Source organism: Ptychodera flava, chromosome 5, assembly GCF_041260155.1.
Source record: "Ptychodera flava strain L36383 chromosome 5, AS_Pfla_20210202, whole genome shotgun sequence".
Classification (NCBI taxonomy): domain Eukaryota; kingdom Metazoa; phylum Hemichordata; class Enteropneusta; family Ptychoderidae; genus Ptychodera; species Ptychodera flava.
Genome location: NC_091932.1, coordinates 15,396,304 through 15,419,352, shown reverse-complemented (window position 1 = coordinate 15,419,352; position 23,049 = coordinate 15,396,304). Strand labels below are relative to the sequence as shown.

Sequence of the window (23,049 nt, the reverse complement as noted above, 5' to 3'; positions counted from 1 at the left end):
AACACCACAGATAGAAGGAAAGAGTATCTTATGTGTGGATTATTTGTGCATTGTGACCTCATCATCCTCTTGTGAGCTTGCCGTACATGTTGTATGTGTACCCAACAGATGATATTATACGTAAACAAATGTAATATGTAAAGAATTTTACCTTTCTTCAAACCAGCTGTTGGTTCTGTAACATTACATTCCATGAAACTTTATTTTCACTTTTAGAAGCACCATAGACCCTGATCGCTCCAGGGTATATGAAGCACCCACAGTAGAGGGTTCTCTTGCAATGGCCTGTTTGCCTTTTTCATATGTAGTCTACATTGCTTTATGCAGTCATGCATCAGAAATGCGCGCAGACATTAGCTATTTGTTTTCTGCTTTGGTAAATTTGTTTAAATCTGCTTACTTGTCAAACAACATTTATAATGACTGCTAAGACAATGTTGAAAAAGAAATTGATTACAGTATAATACTGTATCTCACATTGTATTGACACCATAAAGTACTGTTCGTGATAGTACCGTATATGCATTAAATAGGACAAAGAAGTTTCAGTTTCTTTGGCTATGAATTCATATCAGTGAAACAAACCTTGAAAGTCTGTGAAATAAAAGTCAAAATACCATAAATCACGCAAAGGATTTTCTAAATAAATAAATAAATAGGTAAATAAATCTTGTTCCGCTTGCATAGTTCAGATGTTGAAATTTTTTATTTATCTAAACTCTTGTCTCTTGTGAACAGTAATGATTCCCTTTGGCGGAGAGAGTGTCCACATTCCTCCACTGGTGGATTTTGAGGGTGGGCCACCCCTGTGATTTTTAGCAATGTATTCATGTGTTAATAACCATACAAAAAACACATTTTACTGACAAAAGCGTATGCAAATTGTGTATGTGTTATTATTTGTATTAATTGTAAATTAGCCACATGGCTTTTTTATCAAACTGTGGAGAATACCAACATCAACAGAAATAAGACAAATCTGTGACCAGTACTTTCAATTTGACGGTACATGTAGGTCTGTGGAATAATTTGTTTCAGCAAATGACAAAGCCCGCTAACAAATGAAATGTCCATCAATGATAGAGAATAATATACAAGTACAGAGGTGGAGAAGACAGTTTTTATATCACTTACACTGGTGTGCTCAATAGGTATTCGATTGTTAAAAATCGATTAGGCAATCACATGTACTGCAGTTTTTTCTAAGAAGGTAATATTATGCCACAGGTTCCGCAAAGGCCTGTAACTGGACCATGCCACGCATGTGTTGTGGTGATAAATATTATCATGAATTGTTCAAAAGAGTGACAGTTGGATAAAGAGTCATTTTAGCATAAACTCTTCTTGTTTCTGGTGGTCAAAACAATGAATTTTCTATACCATCATGCCATGGTACAGACGGAACCTAATGTACAGGTACACGTAAGTCCTGAAAGCCAACATGTCAGATATGCTGGTCAGTTTGATCAGTCACTCTATGATTGTGGTCTGATATATTCTCATAGGTCATAATTTTTTTTCTTGATGTATGCATCAATTGGACAGATTGACAAAACCAAATGTCTATCGTACTTTCAAAGGAGTTTTTGTGGAGCTCAATATCATACAAGTACACATGTATTCACCATGTGTTTGGAGAAAAGTGTACAGTACAAATCTGTTCATTTTGTATGGTACATGTACAGGTATGTACATGGATGTTCAAAAATACATATATTCAAAGCTTCAAGTCAAAAGTATTTATACTCACAGTTTCCAATCAACAGCAGTAAAACTATTTTTGATTTCCACATCATACAATCTGCGTGTTGTTTGTATTGTAAGTGACTGCTGGCAGTTCTATATATTTGTGAATTTCCTCTCTCACTATACATGTAAATTATATTGAAAGTTTAAGTGAAGCAAGTTTACATATTGTTTTGGACAAGCAGGTTTAGCGGAAAAGGCCTTCTGCACAAACATACATAACCCCTGGGACTCATGGCTGTAATGAAGCCACAATATTGGTTAATTGGCAAATCAAGGCCATATTCATGTATACTGTACTTTTCATGCATGTACAACAAGGACAGTAAAGCACCACTCAACAGCCAGCCACAAACCCTTCGCTGGTTGCATTTGCATGATGCTCCTTAAACAGGGCTTGTTGCATACAGGCAAAAGGCAGAGAGTTTGAAATACACCTGATACAGATGATGACACACTAAAAGGATATTATAACTATTACAAAATTTTCACATCATCTAAGTGATGCGGTATAAAAGTGATTAGCTAATTACCATTGTACATGTCAGTGGTAGGTATAGCGCATATTGAGAATCATGCATTTTGCAAATTAACTGCAAACATAGTATAGCTGCATGGCCAAAGAGAAAATCTGGGTGGCCTCTATAGATTAACTACATCGCCAATGTTCTTATCATACATCAATTTACTGAAGCGGACTATTCAATTATAAAAACATTATAACAGGATTAAATACATAAACTACATTACTGCTTTTCTACAGTTGGTTTTGATTTATCAAATTTGAAGCCGAACATGGCATACAAAATAGTTTATTTACACTTTGTGATACTGATCTTACATAAGCAATGAATATGTACACTCTAATTATTACAATTTACAGATAGGATTTGCAACATGATGGTATGGTGAGTTAACTGCCAATTAAACTGTCTGCACCATACTCTGTCAACTCTATGTCCCTGATTTCTAGACATGCTATATTCGGTGTCTCTGGGGTACATATTTTGTATGTATGAAGTTTATGCAGCATTACACCATCAAAGAAAACTACATTTTCACTGTTTTGTGAAACTGCAATTTTAGATTTGTGTACATTGTACATGTAAAGTATAGCAATGATCATGCCAGGCTGAATTTTGCTGAACGTTTACTCAACGTTGGATAAACTTGAAAACCAACCTATCTTTCACAACTTTCATAAAATTTGACAAGCCATCTGTTTAATACCCATCAACAGTCTGAACTTGGATATTTATTTTTAGAAATATTGAAATTACAAAAGCTACAAACACTGTTTTGAAATTGAATTTCCCATATATGTACTTTTGGAGATGTTATGAGCTCTACGGAAACTTTCCTCAATATTAAATATGGTAAAAAAGGGATTAATTTATTTCCAACTCTGCATGAAGCGGCCACCAACAAAGGTTCATGAACTGGGCAGATTTTGTTTCAAATATGTTGGGATTCAGCGGAGTTACTTTGTGTGCTAAATTTAGCAGCAACTAACAGATATCAGGTCTGGTAATGACATCAGTTTGTGAAATTACAGTGCACACTGTACAGTAGCTGTAGGCAGTGAATAATTGTAATGCAATGTGTGCTGTGATTACATATACATGTATACATGGCCACACTCACCCATTGCAACGTAAACTACTGATCTGTCAGCCGTTTTGGTTTTCACGTTTTTTTTACTAGGCTATCAAGGCAACAGTTGCTGGTCACTCCAGAATGATCACATTTTATTTACTTGAAGGATCACATCAGTTGATACATGTGTGCATCATATTCATACTGACATACAAAATGGCAAATTTAAAAACACAGTTGTGGACATATGATACAGTACATGATACATAACCAATAGATGTAGTACGCCAGAGAAGATCTCATTCACCTCGTTGTGGCATCTAATGTACAAGTATCAACCTCTATGTTTTGACTGCTCTGATTCCAGAGAGTGAATCACAGTTACACCATACATGTAACTCTAGACAAGTTGCCACCACTGAACTTACACAGTGTCATTGAAATTCAATAGGAAGGACTTTGATAAAGCGCATCACATATTTTCAGGTTGCATAATGACTGATCATCTCTCACCATATCATTCCACAAGTATTAACTGGATTGGAACAGATTCATGTACCCAGCTGGCAAGCGGAGACTCAACATGCACAAAAAATTGTAAAATTTACTTTTTTTAACTGACAGTATAAACCTGTGGGCATCTTGACTAATGATACATTTGCATGTATTAGTGCTTCAATATTGATAGTTTAATGATCTCAACTCCTAACATGAAAACATCAGTTTACACAGAGGCTTATAAATATTTCTTTTCTACTTAATTTAACTGCCAAATTGTAGAGATACAATACACTGTAATATATGTGAATGACTTGGGATGATCAATTTGATACATCAATTGGGAATACAGAGCCCCTAGGGAGAAATAATAACTCTCTTTGCTTCTAATGCATCTCCAATCTATTTTTCATTATTTACCAGCATTTCATATAGTTCAATTTCGACAATGTTGAGCAATTTTCTGCCTGCTGTTTCTGTCAGGGCTTTCAAGCTGATGCTGTGAGTATGAGTCACGATATCTCCACATTATTACAGGATATGGTCATCATAGATAAGTGATATCATTGGACTAAGTGATAGTTGATCAGCAGTGTACTCTGGACTGACTGCACCAAATGCACAAACTTTGCAACCATAAATGCAGGATGTTAGACTAAATATACTGTAAACGCTAATGGTCCAATATTCAATCAGTGATTCTCAAGACTCTGGACATACTACACGTGTACCCTGAGCGAATGTGGACATACCAGTACATGTACACACATACTGTGCATATACAATTGGATTCCTCTTATAATGAGTTTTTTGGTAAACAAATGGGAGTAACGGGAGACGTAAGCTGCCTGAAAGCCTGTGTGAGCACTGCTATAGGTTACACCAGCAAACAAATTATACACTGCACTTGCAAGATTTTGATGATTGTTGGTATTCATTATATCTTTCCTATGACACTGACCCCTTGTAATGATATTTATGTTTTCAAAAAATAGCCGACAATTGTTCAGAGACGGAATGAGTCCTTGTTTGTCAAAAATACAATGGACAATCCAGAGACAGACCATACAATGACTATAGTGGGCATCATTGTACAGAGAAAGCTTCATTCATTTGCATTCAGTAACTTCCTTTCACCGACTAGAGGTCATTGGCATTCACTCTAGACTTAGGAGTGAATCCTGAAAAAATTTACCGAAGACCCTGGTGCAGAATCTGAGACTGAGTGAATTCTGCGATAACGACAACCTTGGACCTGCAACATAAATTTGTTGACCAAAAGTCTGACAACATCGTAACTGTGTTTTGTCCAGTCACTGAAGTGACATGTATTTTGGCAGTCTAGCAGTTCCTTGATGTGTAATTTGGATTCCAGTTTTGCAACTTGGGTTCATCGAACTGACACTGCACATCCACGTTCTTAGTAACAGTTGAAGGAACAAACCTATGATTTACTGTATTAATTAATAATTGATTATATATATATACAGTACTTGTAAGTTGAAGACCTACAAACTACAGGTATGGTTTTTTCCTGATATTTATGACTGGTACTTGGTAAATATGTCTGACACTAACACTTGACTGACTTTGAAATATGGTGCTTGGTACAGAACTATGCCAAGATTGCAAATAGTCGTATATCAATCTCTTGACAACACTTTTGATAACAGAAAAAATAAAACAAGGAAACAGTGAAAAGTGCAAGGTTTGTATACTTTGACTTATCAATATAAATGTGAAAGGTCAATGTTCTCCTTCTAGTGAGGTCAAAGTTCTCTCAAAGAGTTTGATCGTTGACATATTAACATGACATTTTTCCGAGGTAAAATACTGTTTTGAAGCCAAGTTCTTGATATTAAACCACATCTTATTTTCCTCCACTTCTTATTTTCTTGCTATCTTTCACAAAAAAAGAGCACTCAACCAAGTCGTAAGACAAACATCATGACACATATCATGCTTATCTGTATGGATTCTTGTTTATAATTGACTGGTACTCCCAAATCAAATTACTGGACAATACACTGTAATAGTCATATCAGAGCTTTGGGGATAACGGTACATGTATCTCTGGAGGGGGTGGAACGTGATAGACCTGCATACATGTACAAGTACCGGGGTATATATTACCAGGGCTGCTTCAAAATGATTACATTTGTATGAACCAAGAATTTCAAGTTTAGAGGATGAGTTATTTTTGTCGATAAAATTTAAACATCTGTATGAGTAAACCTAACTGTAAATTAGGTTCAGGATATTCCTCAACACTTGGTAAAGGAGACTGGAGATTGAGCTGCGGTGCAATGTGATCCGGATATGGAGAGGGAAACACAAGCAGGAATCACAGTGTGATGGTTATGGATATGTCATCAGGGCAGGGTGTGAGGATTGTTACCCTGAAAAGTCAACGCCTTCATCCAGCCATTGCACTCACATGCATGTCGTTTTAAAAATCCAAAATTGAGTCCTACATACAAGGGTCAGATAAACCACAGTGCATGCGACATATGCACTTGTACATATTTGGATGAAGAGTAATGGTCAAGCCATGTGCATGTATTTACTCCTGAGTGATTGAAAAATAACAAGCAATGTTACAGTATGGAAAATTCTTTCATACAGATTTAATTAACAATGGCTGAATGTTCAAATGACCATCAACATCTTCTCTCAATGATTGCCAAAATCACATAATTATCTGACATGAGTGTGTTATCTATCTGAAAGTTTCACTTGTCAACAATTTTTCATTTCACTTAAAAGACTTGTCACTTCCATTTACTGTAATCTATATAATCACTTGTATCCAACCCAACTTTAAATTTCTAATCACATTTCCGGGTTGGTCAGGAACTGTATTTTGTGCTCAGTTCCACTTTCCTCATCATCTACAATAGCTAGAAGTGACCTGACCTGATGGCTGTCTGATCGGATTGCTGTTACAATTACTATGCGGCAGGAATTGTAAGGAAACCTGTATTAAATTACGGAAGACAGAGCACAGTGCATGCAAATACTTTGCTAGCTTTGTATGATGTAACCCATGCACCTCAACATACATGCAAGCCGAGTGACCTAAGACATCAAAGAAACTGTGAAGACAGCTACATCCATGATCCATCAACACTGTATTCATGGGTAATAATGTGATGGGATCTGCTGGTGCATTGGCTTAACATTTTCCATTTGTTAATTTTTTCACTGATCACACAAGCTGCGTGAAGTAAAGCAATTGTCCAAAACATGAATTTCAATCATGAGGTTTATGAAAGTTTTCTCCACTAAGAAGATACTGTAAGTCATTATGGCAAAGGGCGTACAAATATACACTGGTTGAGTAGAGACAGTCAGGTGACTGTTTAGACTTCAAAACGTGAACTGCATCATTAGTATGAAGACAATTTACTTCAATACAATCAATTATTCTTTTGCTAGTTTAGGACACTGCAACAGATCCATATTTGTAAATAGGCAAGACATAAGTTTGTATAATGTCACATGTTACAGTTATATTCTTTACCTGTGCGGCAATACAGGTATTCACAAGTCAAATCAGGGATTCTCTGACAGCTTTGATATGATATACATGAAAATGAAGCCTGGCGTTGAAGTTTGTTAATTTTTTTGAGGCAAAATATTAATGACTTCCAGAGAGGTTTCAAAGGATATTTCCATTAACAACATTATCAAATATAAGTGAAATTCCTCGAAACTCGATTACACCGAAAATTCAGGCTGTACAATATCCAATTAAATTTTCTTCGAATCAAAGGCAACCACTCTGTGCTCCTTAAGTAAAAGCGATGAAAAGAGCAGTAGATGTTGTTAGGCTGTGACCTACAGCTAAAACTGGCTGTATTCCAACACTCAAGTTTTAAAAGCGTAGTGGCCTTGAAATGCTAGTACACTGACTATGGCAGCTTACTTTCTGATATACAATATTAGGAATGTGTCATTCAATCATTTAATCGGACCTGAATTTGTGAGATACATGCAAGTCTTCTAACATATTTGTATTACTAAAATTTCCCAACTTTTCCCCTGTATACCCTTATTTTGTCTTGAAATACATGTAATATGTTGGCTCTAGTTTCAAGGTTTATTATAACCGTCAAACCACATGTGACATGGAGTTGCTGTAGTACAATCTTTACGCTTTTTCGTACGTTATTATCTCGGTCTCTGCGCCGTGATCTCAAGTATAACTTGTCTGATGAGAATATTATTTTCCCGGCACAGATGGTAATATCTGTGGTTGCGGGGATTTTTTTCCTATTCTGAACATGGGGGTAGCACTGCCTCGTGTTCTGAACGAAGTGTGCCATGATGTCACCTTAATTCCCAAAGAATATTCCTATATCTTCAAGCGATCATTTGGATTTAACTTCCTGTTACTTTTAGCATACAGAATCATGATACGTGACAGCAAAATCTTGCAGGCGATCTAACTGGGGGTGTCAACTGCCTTCGCTTCAGTAACCGTATCAATAATCTGATTATGTGATTACCGTATAAATTAAGCCATTTCCACTCTGGACGCGACGGTCTGAACGTCAAACAAGTTTTTCAAATACACAAGTTGGCATGGAAACTTTAAGTATGGCAGGAACATACTTGATAATGTCAAGTTTTCATATAGCAAACAGTAAAAAAGCGGTTATTGTACAGTTTGAAACATTCGCTGATCCTGACGTACGCCAGCGGGCGCAACGCCCATGTTCCACTTTGGCAGAACCCGAGAGCGAGAGAGCAGGCAACCGCTAATAACAACTTTTTTGAACTAAATATAAGTTCTTTGTAGTCTATGCAAATACCGAGAGAATATGATATAACTTACCAAAGAAGCGACCTGTCATATCGAAACGGCGGTATCGTTCATCTCGAACGACAACAACTTTTCATGGCGAAGTTTTCGAGTGTAGAATGAGCTGGGAATTAAGTCCGTGACATGAACAAGGAAGTAAGTAACACTGTCGAAGTACAGTAGTTGAAGCTGATTTTTAACCTCCTAGCTTACCCAAAATGAATTTGGTGGCAGCGAAAGCTTGGTAAACGAAACTAATGTCGGGTTGGTTTTGCTATAACGAAAACAATTCATAAAGCTAACAATATAAACGAATTCCTCCTAACTACTAAAAAAATCCTTATATATCAAAACTTCAGAATGTTTATGGACTTCAATTAAAATGCAAAGTTTAAGTATCCTTATCTGCAGTGATATCGGCAGTGTGTGTTTGAATGCTGGGTAATATATCGGGAGGTTTTACGTCATGCCGTGTTTATAATTTTGTGCTTTGAATACAGTAGACATCGCTTTCATTAAATGATCATCATTACACTGTTAAAAAAGCATCGATCAGACATAAATTGTTCGAAATGGAATTTCGAGTGAAGGCATACTTCACTACATTTGCCCAAGTAACCAATTTAACGAACATTGCCGATTATAGCCGAAATCAAATTTATCCAGATTAAAATCAGTTAAGTTTTCGAATAAAGTATTACTTTAGGCAAACAGTTTATCATCCTTACACTTGTTACTCTTTAGTTGTAATGAAAAGCATTTTTTGGCAAGAAATACGCAACAAAGGGACTCTATGCACCTGTGGCTTTTTCTTTGAAGAGGTCACTCGGGTTGGGTTCGGCTTTTCAGTGGGTCATTTATTAGCATAAAATTTACATGATCGGTGTACGGACTCGAACGGCAAGCATGGCGTTCAATAATCAATCGGTAACGAAGAAGAAAGTTTGCTACTATTACGATGGTAAGCTCATTCTTTCCACGTCTAATTGTAAGAACAACAATTATGTGTGTCCAACATTTACTTTAGATGCTTTTGGTCACCTATGCACTAGGCCGTGATATTCTCGATACCAACGGGGCCAGAAGCCGGTGATCCGCTTCCTACACTCGTTGGGCTATTCCATTCCGAACACAAAGACTGCTCAGCTAAAAACGATAGAGCCTTACAGTGAAGCCAAAGTATCACGGATTTGTAAACTAAGGGGTTCTGTAAGCACTGCAACTTTGTTTTTTGGAATTAGATCCGTTTTTAGGCCCTAGCACCTCAAAACTAGATGGTTTATTCAAAGTAAATCACGTTGATTTTGTTTAATGTGTACAGCGCCCGCTTAACCCGCTTGTTTTGTGTGGCGGCGCGATCGCTGTGACCGACGCGTATTTTCAAATTTTGACAACTAGGTTTCTGTGTGGTAGGACTGAAATTCATTCCCAAAGTGAGTCCTGCAGTTTGAAAGCCAAAGCAGAGTTTCTACTTAAGCACAAGCACGCCTGTGTGGTGTGATCTTTCACTACTGGAGCAGCATTAGTCTTCAGTGCTTAGGATTTCTGCCAATGACAGAAATGGGGGAAACCATACTGCGTACGGGTGCCTCAAAGTGCCATATTATAATGGCTTGAGGTCAGCGTCCCAATAAATCCAGGATTTCTGCACTGAGTGTGATGGTATTGCTGTTGGGAAATTTAGCATGGTGTTTTGGTTCGTTCTTTTAGCATCGGATTAAATACATTACATTAGATGTCTATCCATATGTAGAAATCCCTCATGATTTATGTTTGTTACAGGTGATGTTGGTAACTATTACTATGGGCAAGGGCATCCTATGAAGCCACATCGTATACGGATGACACATAATTTATTACTCAACTATGGACTCTACAGAAAAATGGAAATATATGTAAGTGTAGTCCCCCTTATTGAACCTTCCATTATTATATTCTTTGTTAGGGATTATAAAGTGATAGTGGATGATAAAGTGAAGCATGCTCAAGTCTCATAAAGATATGTTAAAAAAATTCCCTTCTTGGATGGACCTGCTGATTTCTGTACTAATCTTTGCAAATCCTTTTCTCCTGAATTTTCACCTACAAGGAGTAAAATGATTAGAAGCAATTAAATCTGATCAAAAATAGCAGCAATTCTCTTCTTTCTCTGTAGGCTGGCTCAATATCATTAAAATTTATATTCTGCTCAAGTAATCTGTGAAGTGGTACAAAGTGAAGTTCCAAATTGCTGGCTGGTTAAATTAAGCATCTATTACTCAGACCACTGAATGATCTTTATATTGAATAGTGGCTTAGCAAATCACAAAAAGAACAGGAATTCTGGACACAAAGTCATTTTTAGCAATGGCTACCTGAGAATGCAGTCATAAACATTTTCTCAAACATTTCTCAAGGAAACTTTAAACAGTTCTCTTTAATGCAGGATTTAAACAATTAGAGAAACGATTTTTAGCTCATATTTGGTATGTATATAAATACCGAAAAGAGCTTATTTGGTGAGTCGGTGGCATCTGTATGTATGTGTGGATGTATGTTTTGTAATACTTTGTAGTCATACATTCATCAAAAGATGTTTGTTAAATATAAGTGTTTTATGTGTTCCTGTATTCAAATTGTTTATTTTATAAATAGTATCCTATAAAAAGATCTTTTTGTTTGCATCAGTGTAGCAATCTGATGCAAAATAGATGTAGAGATGGCTACTACCGGTACTTCAGTGCAGCTAGTGTCTTGAGAGTGCATTCTACAATGTCGTCAACAAAATAATTGATGTGAATTGTAGTATGCAGATGTCATATTTTATACAGAGAGTTCAATGACCATGCAAAATTTTGAATCAATATTTGTATAAAATTGTATACATGTACCCACTCACACAGACAAAGTTGCATCACCTCTACACCGAGGTAGCTTTTATGTTGGTGTCGTAAAAGCAGTCTGAACGCTTGTCATTGGCCTAGTGTTGGACCAATTTTGTTCTGATCGAGAGGGGGTCTAGGGCTGACACAAAATCTGAGTTGGCTTACATTTCCATGTGCGGATGCATAGGACACAGATGATCGTCAAAGTTACATTTGCTGAAGGTTACCAATCCAGTCCTTATAATTCCATGTAATCAGAACATTTTCCAAACTAATTTTGCTCCACAAATGAGACCATATCGCCTGATTATAGTCCTTGTACATATGAGAGAGGCCCATGTTAACACATCCACCACCGAAATATCTGATTGATTCTAACCTGTACACTCAGTAAAGATATGCTGTTGTCTCCAGTAGTTAAAATAGTCAGTGGCTGCCATACAAGCCCTTCTTGTGCGTAACACATGTAGGAAAATCATGAACATAACCATTTTGAACTTTGAATGGTCAGAGGTCACATAGAGCTAAATGACGCCAGTGTATATTTTAGTTGCCATCATGTCCAATTGGAAACTAAATTTATTCCTTGGTTTGGAGCTATGTCGGACCTATTTGGTACGAAATTTTCCCTGTGTGGACCAGGCTACGGTGTTTTGATACTAAAATTACAAATTGACAATGAGTTATATTGCTACGTGCAATTGTATGATAAAACTAATAATGTCATTTTATTTATCATCATTTATGTATATTACAGAGACCACACAAAGCCACACAAGAAGAAATGACAAAATACCACAGTGACGATTACATCAAATTTCTAAGGAGCATCAGACCAGATAATATGTCAGAATACACCAAACAGATGCAAAGATGTGAGTTCATACAGAAATTCTTTCATTCTGGTTGTAATGATGCAAGTAGACAAATAACAAAAATTCCTTCTTTCAATAATGCACAAAAAATAATTAACCGAACGAGTCACCTTTGAAGTTTTAATTTTATTGTTTCACAGATAATATTTTTTGAACAAATTACGAGAATGTTTTTGGGATTACAATACAAGCTTTCTTCCAATCTGTCTCCAGACACCTAGATAGGCCATTATGTGTTGTCGACAAATTGAAATAGCCCATTTAAACTTTTGTTGCACTACCTTTTCGTTGTAATTTTGAAATTGTTTGATTTTTAAGATTGTTAGTTTTTGCCTTCAAGGGACAAATTTACCTCCTTGGACATTATCTCTGTTTGTAATGGACTTTGAAACTACAAGACCTGAAATTTCGCTACCACAAAAATTTGCATCTACAACGTTTAATCGTACATGTTGTAATCTTGCAGTCAACGTTGGAGAGGACTGTCCAGTGTTTGATGGCCTGTATGAGTTCTGTCAACTCTCCACTGGAGGCTCCGTCGCTGGAGCCGTCAAGCTGAACAAGCAGCAGGCAGACATTGCCGTAAACTGGGCCGGGGGATTGCATCATGCCAAAAAGTCAGAAGCATCAGGGTTTTGTTACGTCAACGATATTGTACTTGCAATACTTGAACTTTTGAGGTGAGCCTGGCTTTTCATTATTCTGTTTCACACAACAGTGTTCTCCACAGCTTAGAAAAACAGAGGGGCGGCCAATTTACATGACAATGTATAATTTGCATATTCTTTTGTTGTGAAAATGTATTCTTTTGTGCAGTTATTAACATATGAATAGATTGCTCCAAAAACAGAGGGGTGGCCCACCTCTAAAAATCCCCTTGTGGAGAACCCTGCACAAGGTAGTGTTTTCACTTTGCAACTACCTATTACCTCATTGGGAGCTGTTATTTTTCCCACCAGAATTTTAGTGCAACATTTTACCAATTGTGGGATAATAATTTTTAACCAAATGGACATCACATTTCATTTGCAGGGCTGTCAATTATAGCCGGTCACCGGCGGCAAATCGCTGTCTGACACAGGTCTTGCAGCCGCCTGTTTTCCCTATTCAAGGCCTGCAGTAACCCTTAAAACGCCATGCCCGTATATATCCATACACGCCCAACTCACGCTCAGCGCCATGCACGGATATATCTGTACACGGCCTGAGGTTCGCTCAGGCAAAGTTTGGAACTTGATTTCCCGCGTTTAACAGGTCACCTGACAAATAAATCCATTCCTTACCCTTTGAACCCACTTCAGGTCCATATAAGGACTAAAATAATGACATCATCAGTTGTAGCTACGGCAATTTCCAGTAATTTGAGCGACCTTTCGAGGAAATCGGGTCGACTATTTTTACCGTGAATATCTAATCAGATCTGGTCGCTGACTTCGCCGAAGTGAGAGACATTCTGAACGCTTTTTCCTGCTGTACATCCTAAAGACGATTGTTTTGTGACAAGTTATTGGCCATTTCTTTATAGAAATGACATATTTTGGTAATTTTTGAGGATAATCTCTGAGAAAATGAAGACTTTTTTTGATCGGCCGAACGTGATTTTGAAGTTGAACAGCGGCTTGAATGGCGTCACCACGGAGCATCGCATTGACCAGCCTCTCTGAAAGCTCAAGTTTGAGTATGTCAGTTCGGTTTTCTAGGCCGAAAACACTAATGATGAAGAAATTTGAAAGGATTTTCACGAAATCTTAATTTAATCTGTGATTTTGGAGCGATAAGGTCTGTTTATGTCAAGTAAACTTTGGTATCGCGGCATTCTTCACCGTGTATCGAGACGGCCAAGATGGCCGCCGATCACGGGTTTGTGTGTACAAAACGTACAACACGGCACGTTCCGAACTGTTGATCTTGCGTCATATTCCTACGTCTATAACATATTCTTTTGTCGAAATATACCCGATATGTAATTATTTATATCATACCTTTTGGTTTCTGTTCATTTACTGGCGAATTATGTTGCGTGCTCGTCAAAATACGTGATCAAACTTTCGTATGTGTTCACATTGACTGTCATGATTTACGGAGACGTCGCGATCAAACCAGTACGGTTATCGAAAGCGTTCAGAGGCGAATGTCGTTCTTATTGTACCTCAAACTTACTTTATTTAGTTCTTGAATCGAATTTATTTTCTCAGAAGTTCAGGTAGTGCGTTTTTGTGGTGAAATTTTTCGTCGTTTGCCAATCACAGGGTAGCTAATAACGTACTAGCTGAATACAGGCTCTGATTTGAATTGCCTTGTAAGATGGCAGCTTGTTCATGATATCAATCAAATTAGTTGTTTGTGTTTACTTGCAATGCCAAAATCTTTCAAACATATCCTCTCTAACTTTAATGGCAACATTCATTCCAGAACAACAACAATTTAATTATATCTGATAGCAATCAGAATCCAAATAAAAAAATTAAAAACAAAGATTTTTCCTGGTTACATGGTTTCACCTTTCGATGCAGAAAGAAATACACAAACAAACAAACAAACAAATAAATAAATAAACGACAAATGAATAAAAGATGTTGTTTACGAAATTCAATCATGTTGCTGATTAAAATTGTCTTGAGCTGTATTTCACTTGTGTTATATGCTTTTGTGTAGTTGTGTTGAAGGGTATGTGGTATTTGTATTATTGACAAATATCAACAATTGTTTGTTTGTTTATTATTTACATTTGATAAGTTCCGCTGCTGAAAATTTTCACCAAAATATGTGTCTTTTCATGACATTTAAAATGTGTAAAAGTTTTTAGAGTCTTTTATTCATTTTCAATATATTTTGAACCAAAAATGTGCATTTTAAGCCCATTTTCCCACCCCCTATTTGCTAAACCATACATGGAAAGACTTCTCGAAGCTTCTCCATTTCCTGATCTTTGAAATTCATAGTGGTTTGGCTGGGCTTCCAATCACAGGAAACACACTGTACCTGTCTAAAAGAAGTGTAACATGTCAAGTTTATTGGTTCAAGAAGTTCTTGGCATGGGAGGCTATATTGCATGAAAGTCTATGGCGTCTTAAGGGTTAATAATCTTTACACACGTCATGAATTCTTTCCTGTCCAAATTCTACCGTTGGCTACGCTGTGTTACAGAGGCGCAGCCCCTAAGGCTCGTTGGTTGCCGATTTCTGATTGGTTTCAATCGGTACTGTCAAAAAGCTTTATGTGTTCTGATTGGTTTTCGGACGTACACGATCGATATGGCTATGAAAAGAACGACAGCCACATCGGATTTATGGGTCCAAAAAAGACCCCGAGAGGTTTACACTAGCTCTGGATATAAACGTAATGTTCATATTTGTAAATCATTTTATTTTCCTGAGGAATTTTTAGTGATCGGAGTTCAATCCATCAATGGTATAGCATGCAATGTAGATTTCACGCTAGCCCTGCGTACGGTGCTGTGTGTTCCGCTACAGCTATTATAATCGCCCTGCTGCAGTGGTGAGCGGGGCGATTAGCTGTAGCGGAACACACAGCATCGTACACAGGGCTAATTTCACGCCGCGTCTGAGCAAAGTGCCATAGCATTACGTGTATTTAGCGACTGGAATTTTTGATTTTTTTTCCCGTTTGCAGATCGTGAACACTCTTTACAATGAGTAAGAATCGTTTACTCAGAGCAAAAACAACTTTGTGGGGATTGACATAATTTTTAGTGAGTTTTGACTACCACTGAATTTGTTTGCACCAAGCTGCCACGCCGTTCTATGAAATTTATTCTTACGGTATACCGGTAGTACATGCTGTGTACTGTGGTTGTAATCGAAGGCCCGAGTATTGAAGTTTGATAAATATTTTCCGACATCCGAAATCTTCCCTCAAAAGCAAATATCAGTATTCCGATCCTTCAAAATCATTTACCAAGACCAACATTTTTTAATGTTTAGGGCAATCACAATAAGTTAGCTAGGCTTGACTATATACATGTACTTTCGCGGTATCTGGCACGTACATACGGCGGCCAGCGGTAAACCATGTTTTGAATATGGATATATCATGCATGTAGTGAGCCTACCCACTTGGCCGGTGCGCTTGGGTTTCGACAAAACTCAGACTACTGTGAGGGATATCAGATAGTCAACAGGAGAAAAGATTTGATCGATAACTTTCACGCGCAAGGATTTACTTCGTAAACAAATCAACATATTCTCAATCTTGTCGATTGAGAGGCCGACGGACAACGAAGCCACGCAATTTCATTAGCGGATGTAAACTTGAGTATGTAATTGTTTGTATGACGTAGCGTCTACTCAAATTGTCTGGTAATGGTCTCGTATTTACCCCATTACATTTGTAAATTTTCACACCGGAAATTTATAGCCGGTAACTCTGAGGAGAGGTCTTGAAACAGACAAAATAAAATTACAGTAGTATCAACCAGACGTAGATCGGAAATTTTTGTCTTGACGTTATGACATCAGTTTTGCGCGCAGTGGGGACAAGATTTTTTTTAATTCTAATACGATTAGCTGTTTTTGAATGGGAACGTACAATTATTGAATTACTTTCTGCAGATGTTGTTTCTTAAGAAATAGTTTCTGCAGGTGTAGTTTCTAACTACATCTGAAGAAATAGTTTTTGCAGATGTAGTTTCTGAAGCTACCGTTTCATCAGCCTGAGAATCACACAATATTTAGGTATTGTCAGCTGGTACTGCCATACAAGCCTTGGGCTTAGATGAGTACTCCAGTGATTTTGATTATGGTTCAGATTATGATCTTTATTACCCAGGTTGTAATTCAACAGAATTTGTATGCAAATAATAATAACCTGGTGTATCATTAAACATATAAACTCTGTAATACTTCTGTTTGTCTTTCATAATTTATTTCACAAGATTCAATTTCATGTTACTTTTGATACTTCAGTTATAATAAACTTGACAGTAAATTGCCCTCAAAAGTGCCACCACAGGCCACCAATTGAAGATGAATAATTAGAAAAGCTTCAGTTTCAGGAGGGGGGACACCCCCCCCCTCCTGGCCTCCCCCCGCGTGCGCTTGCCCGCACACCTTGCTCCGCTTTGCTTCGCACAAGGCTGTACCCTCCTGTTCTTTCACTTGTACCCTTCTATTCTGAAAAACATTGACAGCCCTGCATTTGTTGCAGTTCTTTATCAAAATTTTGGCAAAATTCTGAAAACAAAAGTGACTTGGATGTATTCTATAAGGTGACAAAAATTGACTTGGGTGCTCAAAGGGTTAAGAATTCACAGCCATTGTGTGTAGAATTATTTTAGTTTCTGCCAAACAAAGTTTGGAATAAGCACTAACAGACTTTAAAACTTCAATCCTTGCATCAGTCAGGAAAGAGTTCATGTGATTGTTCACTTTTATCATTCAAACATGCCTAGAGCCCTTGTCTCCCAAAGTAAGTCTTCTCACCACTGTTTTGTCCAATGAAGTTTCATCTGTGTTTCTGGAAAATACTGTAGCAAGGTTGTTCAAATATTTTGGTAGTGTAGAAGTTACCCAGGGACAGCACCTATCTATCATCATAGTGTGATATGCCTGTATTCATTACAAACTTTCTCAATGACATTGTGTGCAGAATGCACTATGTCTGATCAGTTATGCTTTTACATATCTTTTTTCATGTATATAAGTTCACATGAAAGATTCTTATTTACATATTTAAAATTACTAAACATTGATCTCAGATGCACACCAGCTCACTTTCCCAACTCCTTTCAGAAGGTGTGAGGTCTTAGTTCTCTGCCCCAATGTCCTCTTCCTACCAGTGTGAGTGTCAGTGGACGCCTGTGTATACCCAAGAGGTTTGCTGAAATATTGCAAATCAAATTTAGTACAAATTAATCATAAATTAGTATTGTGTAATCTGTGAAAAAATTGACACCCATTGTTTATTCACCAGTGTATGTTTTATTGACTGCATGTAAAGAAACAAAAGTCATTTGCTGTAGTCTTTCCCTGCACATCCTTTTCTTTTTCAACTTATCCACTCTTACTAATCTTGCCATCGCAAACAATGGTTTTGGACCAAATCGTACATTTGAATACAAAGTATGACAATGATTGGGTTCAACATATTAGAAAAAATTATTCAAAAACTTTTAGTTTCTGAGCACAACAAAAATGCAATAATTTCCTTCAATACTGAATGTATTTACTTGTACACAGAAAATCCCAACAGTAATAACTAAAATCTGTGGAACAAGCGTAGACAATCGGGGTTCACCACATGGGGATTTTTAGGGATGGAGCACCCTTCTGTTTTTGGAGTACTCTATCTATGTGTTGATAAACGTAGAAAACACATTTTCACAATAAAATGCAAATTATGCAGTTATGTAAATTGGCCGTCCCTCTGATTTTCCATGCTGTGGAGAACACTGATACTGTAGTTTACTGTAGCAGGTTTTTCATAGTCTTCCTCCAAGGGGATATACATACCTACTATTTTTTTCAGTACAAATACCCTTAGTACATATAGTGTTCACCAAAAAAAATGAAAATTACAAAAACAGTCATCTCAGGTACACTGTATTTATTTACTGTTGTTGCTGTGACCCTATCTATCTGTCTGTCTGTATATTTATTTAGATAATACTGTGTCATGTAGTGGGAATAATCTCTTTATAATGCATTTTGATGTACACTCTTCTAGGTATCACCAGAGGGTGTTGTACGTCGATATTGACATTCACCACGGTGATGGAGTGGAGGAAGCATTTTACACGACAGACAGAGTCATGACTGTGTCCTTTCACAAATATGGAGAATACTTTCCAGGCACAGGAGATCTACGGGTAAGCCTGCCTCGTGTTTTCCTCCACTATTTTAAGGTAGAATGCGCCTTGAAAGCGAAAGACTTGAAACTTTTGCTCAAACATTCCTCAAGGAATCTTTCAATCATTCTCTTTCAAAATCAAGAATAAAAATTGGGGGTCACTTTGCAAATTTTGGAACTATTGAAACAAATAACCCAAGATTTACAAAGATTTGAAGTTCAAAAGGGCTGCCGTACCTGTGTTATCTCTATGGGGTGAAAATTAAATTTTGGATTTTCAAAATACTAATACAGTCAAAGTTTTTCTTTCTCCAAGAGCTATAAAATGAGCCCCAACAAGTGGTAGATCAGAAAGATTTCCACCAACCATAACTGATATCAGGGTGGAAGCCAGCGTATTTTGCATTGATTTGATACGCCCCATACCAACTCCATAATGTTTCTCTAGATTGTGTAAACCAATCAGTGTAGGTCCAGGGTCAGGGCCACAACTGCTGGTTTGACTCTGCTGACTTCTGTATCTCTCACAATTCTCATGCATTTCACCTGTTCAACCAAATGCCTTGTAACCTGGTCCACAATCACCTTTGATAACTATAGGACCAAAAATGGTTGTGAAAGGGTAAAAAGAACAGGTGTTACGATCAAAAACACCATAATATCTTTTGAATCCCAAATATGTAACCAACCACATCACACAGCATTTAGATCCAAAATAAAGTGGCTCTGGAGAAAGTACACGACAATTCATATCGGTTATGAAATCAAGCTATGGCAACGACACTTTCAACAATTATGCACAACTGCCCATTCACATGGTAGTTGATAGATTAATTTAGATTAGTTTTAGCCGAAGCAAAGTGTTGAGTATCACTAGAAGGCCCATATGATGGTGTTTTTGTTGCATTTTCAGGATATTGGAGCTGGCAAAGGAAAATACTATGCTGTAAACTTTCCTCTGAGGGATGGAATAGACGATGAGTCATATGAACAGATATTTGAACCAGTAAGTATACCCACCGTCTACTTGCATCTTTGGCCATTTTCATGTGCCTTACATAACAGTATAGTGGGATATTTCATCTGTATGCATCCTCTACTGCCATCACAATTACTCAGGAATATACCACAATCACCAACTTCCTTGTTGAATTGTTACTGCCAGTTGTTTTCGTACAAAAATTGAAACTGGCGTGTAACACAAAGGGCTGTTCAATTAGTGATTTAAAGAAACATAGCTGTAATGTTTCTTAATACCATACTTTCATTATTCTTGTTCGGGAAAACAAACACATTTTCTCAGAATAAGAAATTGAATTTTGCAAAAAAAATGAAAAATATTTGAAAAGGTAGCGCTAATGGAGCATTAATTGAATGAACAGCAGACTTTCATGGTGTCTCCTTCAATCAAGGAGATGGAAAGATTATTTCTGATCTGTGTGTGTGTGATTGATTTATGGGTGAACATATTTTTGTATGTGCAGTATACTGTCATTATGACAAAGTTTATAGTGCTACATCATACTGGGTCACTGACCCTTTCCTTGTCAGGAAGGGATATGTGATTAATTGAGGTTCAGTATAGTTATCCATTTTCTTACTGTTCTAAGAACAATTACACAGTTAGTCTAGGGGTTAAGTCCTTGTGTTACTCTCCAATAGAATGATTATTCAAAATGCACCAGGGCTGACAACCCCAGTCGAGCTGTGTTATTTCACCACTCTCAATCAAACTTCATCTTCTAGTTGTGGTGCTTTGTGTTGATTTCCCATACACAAATGCTTTTCATCTCCGGGTTCGTATTATAGTAAGGTGTTTCCTGCATCGTTTTTTACCAAAACCCATCAACTACTGAAATTGGGTGAGTGCGAATGTATCTTACCGTGACAGAATAGATAACTCAGAATTAATGATATTTGGAATTGTACAATTTTACTGTGTATTGCCTTTTCTGATCTTGACAGATTATTGCCAAAGTAATGGAGATTTATCAACCCAGTGCAGTGGTTTTACAATGTGGAGCAGATTCCCTCTCAGGTGACAGACTTGGCTGCTTCAATCTTACACTTCGAGGTAAGTGTTGACAATCAGGTAGAAAGATGTTTTGACATTGTGATGACCATGTATTGCAGGTCACAAAGGCTTTTGGAGGGCGCCCTCTACATTGTTATGACCTACAGGTCTCAATGGCTATTGAATGGCGCCCTCTATGTTGTTTATCGACATATTGTGTCCTTTGTATGAAGAGATTCATACACCCTTCTACCTCTGCCGCTTCAACCAAAGAAACAACTTAAAGACTGTTTCAATCAAAGAACAATGACGAAACTTTCTCTTTCTGCATGACTTTGTAAATTTACATCGATCTTGAAAAGGTACAGACAAGAAAGAAAAAAGTGTGCTTCGATTACATCTATGATACAATGATATAAGGCTTTTAGTTCTCCCTCCCGCACAAATGGACAAAGCTGGAAAAGCACTACAGGTGGAGTCGGTCTGAATTTTTTGCTGACTTTATTTAGAAACAAATAGAGTACCATAATCAGCTCTGGCTAGTATTTATGTGGTTTGTTACTCGTTACAAGATTTACACGATACATTGTATACCATGTTCCAAACTCTATGATCTCTGATGATTTCCAATGTGCATGAGAAAGTGTCTTTCAGATGTATTCATGAAACAAAATTTTATTCTCAGTGTTTTGTGGTTTCTTTCAATTTTAGAAGGTATTTTCTGATTCCTTTCTAAATGTATGTGTGGGGTACACACTTGGGGATAGGTTCGGGTTAGAGAGAGACAGAGAAGGCCGGAGACAGCTTTGTATTGTGTCTTAGTATGACCGAGTTCAAATCTATACCTTTATTACTATCACAGGTCCATATATACAGTGTAGTATGAATAATCATTAGGATCAATGAATGACACGACTAACTAATGACGCGCCCAATGCATAATCTGCATAATTAGTAAAGGAGTTGGTGGGCAGAGCTACACCATACACGTGATTCCCAACATCATGATCACACTTTTTGTTAATTATCTTTTAAAGGAGCTGTGTGTTCAGTGTTGAAAACATGCTGAACTGTCTTTCTCAAATTGTGTTTTGGTAAAAATTAACGAGTATGAACATTTCATAAATGTGATTAAAGTTGTAACCCATACTTATTGTGGCCATGTTTTCCACTGACAAATACACAAGTGGAGGTGTCTAAATTAGGTTTGGCAGAGCAATGGCCCCTTATTGTCATACACAAAATGTCAATGGATAGTATTGAAATCACTGCCATGTATTATATCTGTTTTTTAAGAGCAATAATAACCTTTGCATATATTTCACTTTCAGGTCATGCCAAGTGTGTTGATTTTGTGAAGAAATTTAACTTGCCATTGCTAATATTAGGGGGTGGTGGATACACAATCAGGAATGTAGCTCGGTGCTGGACATATGAAACTGCAGTTGCTCTTGGGGTTGATGTAGCTAATGGTAAGTCAGGCATCCGTATCACAATAGCGTCCAGCTCATGCTTTGTGTGCACTGTGTGGGGCTTGAGTCTCTTTTGTTTTATGGTGTTGTGTGTAAACCATGGTGAATGAAGGCCGAAACGCTAAATGTTATAGAAACAGTAAATACTGATACATTTGTATTGTAATGAACAATTTTCCAAATATTGCTTGGTTTCATTTTATGGCTTTTTTTATATGTCTGTGTGTGTACATGTGAAGTATTACTGTGTTTGCTAGCAATATCTGTGGCATGTTTTGTGTAAGTTTGTGAATTTCATTGTGGTTTTACATCCATTTTGTCATGGGCCCTCTCGATGTGTCAGCAGGATATGACACGTCTAGAGCGGAAA

General features: G+C 37.2%; 2 protein-coding genes across 2 annotated transcripts in view; one reads left to right on the top strand and one right to left on the bottom strand.

The window, feature by feature from the left end:
* LOC139133123 (tyrosine-protein kinase Yes-like) overlaps positions 1 to 9,024 on the bottom strand; it is a 38,956-nt gene extending 29,932 nt beyond the window's left edge. Inside the window, exon 1 of the mRNA XM_070699540.1 lies at positions 8,681 to 9,024. The gene's annotated coding sequence lies outside the window, so the exon portion shown is untranslated. The remainder of the gene's footprint in view (positions 1 to 8,680) is intronic.
* A 478-nt stretch (positions 9,025 to 9,502) lies between these two features.
* Positions 9,503 to 23,049, top strand: part of LOC139133122 (histone deacetylase 1-like) — a 54,447-nt gene continuing 40,900 nt past the window's right edge. Inside the window, exons 1-8 of the mRNA XM_070699539.1 lie at positions 9,503 to 9,608; positions 10,430 to 10,542; positions 12,269 to 12,386; positions 12,853 to 13,066; positions 19,071 to 19,212; positions 20,107 to 20,199; positions 21,159 to 21,267; positions 22,539 to 22,679. Of these exons, the coding sequence (XP_070555640.1) occupies positions 9,524 to 9,608; positions 10,430 to 10,542; positions 12,269 to 12,386; positions 12,853 to 13,066; positions 19,071 to 19,212; positions 20,107 to 20,199; positions 21,159 to 21,267; positions 22,539 to 22,679 (1,015 nt within the window). The 5' untranslated portion in view covers positions 9,503 to 9,523. The remainder of the gene's footprint in view (positions 9,609 to 10,429; positions 10,543 to 12,268; positions 12,387 to 12,852; positions 13,067 to 19,070; positions 19,213 to 20,106; positions 20,200 to 21,158; positions 21,268 to 22,538; positions 22,680 to 23,049) is intronic.